The 5,650-nt window shown below is 36.7% G+C and overlaps 1 protein-coding gene across 1 annotated transcript; it reads right to left on the reverse strand.

Moving 5' to 3' along the window:
• Positions 1-2,448: 2,448 nt before the first annotated feature.
• Positions 2,449-5,431, reverse strand: LOC146326217 (uncharacterized). The gene is made up of 2 exons (XM_084719898.1): positions 5,392-5,431; positions 2,449-4,035 (listed from the first exon to the last, which is right to left on the reverse strand). Exons 1-2 carry the CDS (start codon positions 5,429-5,431, stop codon positions 3,467-3,469), a joined length of 609 nt encoding a protein of 202 aa, XP_084576024.1. The 3' UTR covers positions 2,449-3,466.
• Between the last annotated feature and the right edge of the window lie 219 nt (positions 5,432-5,650).

Here is a 5,650-nt window from a genome sequence, read left to right on the forward strand (position 1 = left end):
ACCCTGAAAAAACATTGCACCATTGTGGAACAGCCAATAGGAATGACTGTGTGTAAGTGTGTAAGCATATTTCAGCAAAAATTACATCAACAATCAAAACCCTCCTGAAAACATGTCAGTAAGTCACATTTCAGTGTTTGATCATTTGTGTTACATTTTTTTATGCTTGTTTTCAGTTCCCTGGTGGTCTTCAGTTGACTGCTTAAAATGAAATAAAATAGTTCTCAATTCATTTACACCCTGTCTTATATTGGTTTAACAGTATGTAAACTCAAATACATAACACCAAAAATATCATGGTGGAAATCCATAATGAGATGGTGTATTGGGGGGTAAACTCAGTTTATCCACATCTCTGAATTGAGGCTGAGTTTAATCATCTATTTTCATATCAAATGTATTCATCTATGAAGGGAAACAAGATTATTAAACTACAGATTTTCCACAGTTTATCACATCTGTGTTTATCACTACACCCTGGGGTACTTCAAGGCAACATTTACATTTTAACAGTTTTCCACTATTTAATTATCAAATAATGTACATGAAACGTAACTCATCTATTTGGACCTTTTTTGTGGCGATGATGGAGATGAACCATCAGACTGTAAAAAAACGGCTTCAAAATAACCTCCAGGGACACTTGTGACAAATTCAAACACTGCTTTTAGTTTCCTGAGGGTCCTGCCTCGTACACGACCCTCAGGATGTATTGTGTGAGTGTAAAGGTCCAAAACTGGGTGTGTTACAGAGAGGCAACACCAAATTTACTAAATGATTCAAAATCCCAAAGTTTAAAGTTACACTTACAGTAACATTACAAAACACACTGAATCACATTTGACACAATATTTATTTGATTTAACATGTCAAACAACAGAAGTATATGCACATTACATATTCAGAAGATAATCAATAAATGCACTGTACAGATTACTGAATGTGACAAACTAAATACCAGAGGTGGGAAGTAACTAAGCACTAAATTTTGTTACTGTACTAAAGAGTTTTTTTTTAGGTATCTGTACTTTACTTGAGTATTTATTTTTATAAAAACTTTTGATTTTACATTTTCAAAACAGGCTCATTAGTTTTATGTATTTGATGGGAATCATTGATTATTTTATTGAATTGAATTGAATTAATTAGTAATAAAGCAATATTTCCATATTATATTGATAATTTGATGTGAGATTTGATATCTATATCTTTTAGTTTTTGGATATTAATAATGACTATTTATAATATATTAATATTTTGGATATTAATAATGACTATTTATAATATATTAATATTTTGTGAAAGCACCAACAGTTATCCCTACAGTCTTCCCACAATATTAATATCAAGGTATTTGGTAAAAACAAATATGATGATATTTGATTTTGTCCACACTAATTAGTCCTGCTATCAGTGTTTTATTGTCATATCTGAAGTTTATGGATAAATATTTCTGCTGTATTAAAGTGGATTTTGCATTTTACTGCTGTAGATGTTTAAGGTTGTGCTAATTTTAGTTTAAACTACAACAATGCATCATGTTCTAAAAGTTTGTCATGTTTGAATTATTTGAAAATTAGTTATTTTAGAGAGAACGTCTGGATTGAGATATATATTGTGTATCACAGAATAGACTAAAAATTTTAAGATATTTTTTAAAAATCATATTGTGCAGCCCTAATTAGACCTTAAGTGTGTTCTTGAGTTGGTTATAATTTTTCACATTCTGTTGCTGACATTGAAAACTGATTTGTACTTTGGAGAAAAGTTGATGTTTATTATTTTCAGATTTTTTTTTCATTTTCATTTTAATTTAAGTTAGAATGGTTTAAGTTTAATAAAGTCTGAAATATATTAATATTGACATGCGGTTCAGTTAGTTTACACTTTGAGTACATTTCAGAGCCTATACTTTTAACTTTTACGTGAGTAAAAAGTTGAATCAGTACTTTTTTACCAGAGAGTTTTTTTGCACAAGCGTCTGTACCCCTACTTTTTCTTTCCCACCTCTGCTAAATACATATTCAGCATTTTCTCCTTCGGCCTGAACTGTCTGTGTCTTTCGTGACTGGCTCCTCATTGTCTCGGCTGCTGGGTGAAGAGGGCGGTGTGAGGGGTGGAGGGGCAGAGGCAGGGGGCTCGTAGTTCTACTCACTGAGACTTTAGACGGTGCTTTGGCATCTGGAAGCAGGTAGGGCTGTTGATGACTGGCTGGTTGACATCCACGCCCAGCTGCTCCAGGGGCACATAAAGTATGGAGGAGTAGGCCCTGCCCTGTGAGACAGGAAAACAAGTGATGAGTTGGCATCCATATTGTTGAATTTGTAGAAATATCATAAACAACATAATAATATTAGAGGTTTGTATAATGCATATAATCCCCAAATGTAAAGTCAAAACTTTTTGTCACTATTGGTGCTTGGTGCAGGGATTACTCACTCGTTATGCTAAAAAAAAAGGTGACCACCGCCCTCCAGCTGCTCCCGCTGTCATCCATCCGTCTCATCTAGTCTTCCTCTTCTCAGTCATCATGGAAATCCTGGATGCAGAGCCTCGCTTCTTGTGGGGATGTTGATGCAGGGTGTATAAAGCTAGACAGAGAAACAGAGAGAGTAAAATAAATCAACTTTGACTTACTGCTGATTGAGCTTAAGACTTGCAGGAGCATTACTCACCTTTGTCTGGTAACCATGAAAACCTTCAAGAAAAATAAGTCAGTATGACAGTAAGATTAAAAAAAGATTTAGGTTTCTGTTTTATTTTGTAGGGAATCCTCCCTTGTGTTTTTGCTGACTTTATTTCCTGTCCTTGTCTTGTTTCCCTCCCTTTTTTAAAGACTGATTGGTTCCACTTGTTCTTGCTTTGATTCTTTGTGCTTTTAGTTTGTGTGTTTCCATCTTTTCTTTGTCCTCGTTCTTGGAGTGAAAGGTTCCAGCTTTTGTCCCAGTGTTTCTTTTTGTTTGCTTCCGTGTTGTATTGCACCTGTTCCTTTGAATTTACACATACTATGACAGCCTGACTCTACTGACAGGGTTTCTGCAGCTCCTGAACAATTCTTAAAGTCGACAATCCAATGATATGAATCCTAAAATCATCTTAAAATATCTTAAATACAATATAATACAAAACCAACATGGAACCTGACCTTCAAGTGTGGATGTTATACAATCTGGACTATCAGATTTCATTAAGAGATTAATTAATTAATTAATTAATTAATTAATAAAAGATTATTGAATGTGAATTAGGTCCTACATTACATTCAGAATGTTCTTTGAAAGGTTTTTAAAAAAATCAATTAGACACAGGTCTTAAATTGCTGTCCTATTGGTCTTTAAATCTTTAAATGTAACTTGTTGAAACTTTAACGTCCACTGTGTTGGTTAGGCCGAATTAGAAAGTGTTCCATGAGTGCAATTCACTGAGGCTTCAGTTTTCCAGTTCTCCTCCAAATAGGTCGTCGGTCCTAATCCTCCTCGCTGGTCCACCTCTGCCTCTTCATACCTACCTGGTCGTCGTCGTCCTCTTCTCGGGTCCTCTTCGTGGACAAGCCGAGGCCGGAGGATGAGGGAGCAGAGCCTGAGGGGAGATCTTCTGGAGGAGGAGGAGGAGGAGCAGCAGCAGGAGGGTCCTGATGTGGGCATCCATGCCAGAAGTCATCTGGTGGAAACCGCTGGATGAGAGGGTCCTCGGGGTCATCCTCAGGGTCCACTTCGTCCTCGGATGAGGACTCGTCCCCGGAATCCTCGCTGTCTTCTTCGTCCTCTTCGGGGTCCTCTTCGGGGTCCTCTTCATCCTTGGACGTGGACTGGTCCCCGGAATCCTCGCTGTCTTCATCCTCCTCCTCATCCGTCTCCTCATCTTCTATCTCTTCTTCCTCATCAGAGGAGTGTGGGTCGAGGAATGGAGGCAAAAACGCGAACAACCTAACTAGAATACCTACCCTTCCCCATTCCTCATCCTCACGCTCCTCATCAGGGATGCCAACGTCTGGGAAGACGCCGCCAAGACGTTCGAAGATGAAATGCATTCCACCTGAGGGGAACACAGATAAAAGAAATGTCAAATTTTAAATTTTTGTCAAAACATTAAACATTTTAGATTAAATCAAAGTATAAGCGTAATTTACTATCAACACAGGGCTTCACAATGAAAAAGTTCAGTTACTTCATGCCAAACACATATCTTATATACAGATAATTAGAGACAGAATAGAACAGGAAAAATATTTAGTAAAATAAGACAAATCAATGTTTACACATACACATATATACATACAATACAATACACATTAAGTTTCCTTCAACAAATGCCTTGGCCAGACATAACAATGTCAAATTAGGCACAATCGCTGCCTTTCCTATACTACTGATTAACACATTTTAACATTTTTGAAAGTGATAAATCATAGAGATCAATAATTCACATCCCTAATTAACACAATGAGATATTTGATAATCATCAGTAGTGACTAAGCAGATAGAGAAATAACAGAATAGATAAGTACGTTCAGAATACAACCTTTAAAAACACAAGAAAAGTCAACACTTATTTCATATCATGATATAACAATATCCAAAATCTATCACGATCTATTTCCATATATAATATCAATATATTGCACAGCCCTGATCAAAACTCATGTGGATCTGAGGATTTCAGGATAGATAATGAGGAATCTACCTAAATACTGCACATGAAAATATATAAATGAAATAATATTTAAAGTGTATAATAATGCTGTAAAACTTTTACTACCAACATATATAATGCACCCAGTACATTGTATCAATTAATAAGATACACAGCACTTAGGTAATAAAAAATGAAAACCCCAAATATGTGTGCAGTAATTACAGTTACAATAATAATAAATTCTGTAGGGCTTCGACCTAAAACATTTCCAATCTTAAGGTGCAGGTGAACCAAGTTATACACCTGCTGACCAGGAGCCGTGCGCTTTTACGCACTGCGCTGTCCACTTTTGGGAGTTTGAGAAATGCAAACAACTGAAAAATGGACAAGAGGAGGAATAAAAAAAACCATCACACAGCAACCAGCAAGACCGTTTCTCCAAAGTAACTCTCTGCACACCTGACTAGTAGTTTAACACATTATTGTCGCAGTTTATGAGTTTATGCTCTGTGTGATTACTAAACACAACAGCAACAGTGAGGCATCATGGTTCACTTCACCATTCACAATCACAACAACACAGAAGAACACAGCAGAGCTTCAAGTTCTCAGCCACGAGGCCTGATTTCACGCACAGAGCAGTTTTAAGTACATATAACACTTAATCCAACACATTGGACACATTTCCACGAGAGACGCATTTTGTTCTTTTTTTTTCAAGTCCCTGAGAGCGCGCCCTGCTTTGATTCCACCCACGCGTCCGGACGTTCGGAGCTAAAAGTTCCATCGTCTCCATGGAGCGCAAGTAAAACAAATTTTAATATTTTATAAAAATCGATCCAGTCACCATCTTTATTTCTCTAATTTCGATGCAAACGATCGACAATTTTGTGCCTTCAAACCAAAATAATCATGTTTTCAAACAACCATAGTAATTATTACCACACTCTACACCTGTCCCGGGATTCAAATGATCAGCTCGTCATCAAGCCTCCGCAGACGCCTGACAACAACC

Source organism: Lutjanus erythropterus, chromosome 6 (assembly GCF_056507025.1).
Source record: "Lutjanus erythropterus isolate fLutEry1 chromosome 6, fLutEry1.hap2, whole genome shotgun sequence".
NCBI lineage: Eukaryota > Metazoa > Chordata > Actinopteri > Lutjaniformes > Lutjanidae > Lutjanus > Lutjanus erythropterus.

Bases quoted from the DNA above. Each gene is read 5' to 3' on its own strand.
- LOC146326217 (XM_084719898.1), bottom strand. From the start codon at position 5,431: ATGGAGACGATGGAACTTTTAGCTCCGAACGTCCGGACGC. The intron at 4,036-5,391 runs GTGGGTGGAATC...TGTTCCCCTCAG, and splicing joins AGCTCCGAACGTCCGGACGC to GTGGAATGCATTTCATCTTC.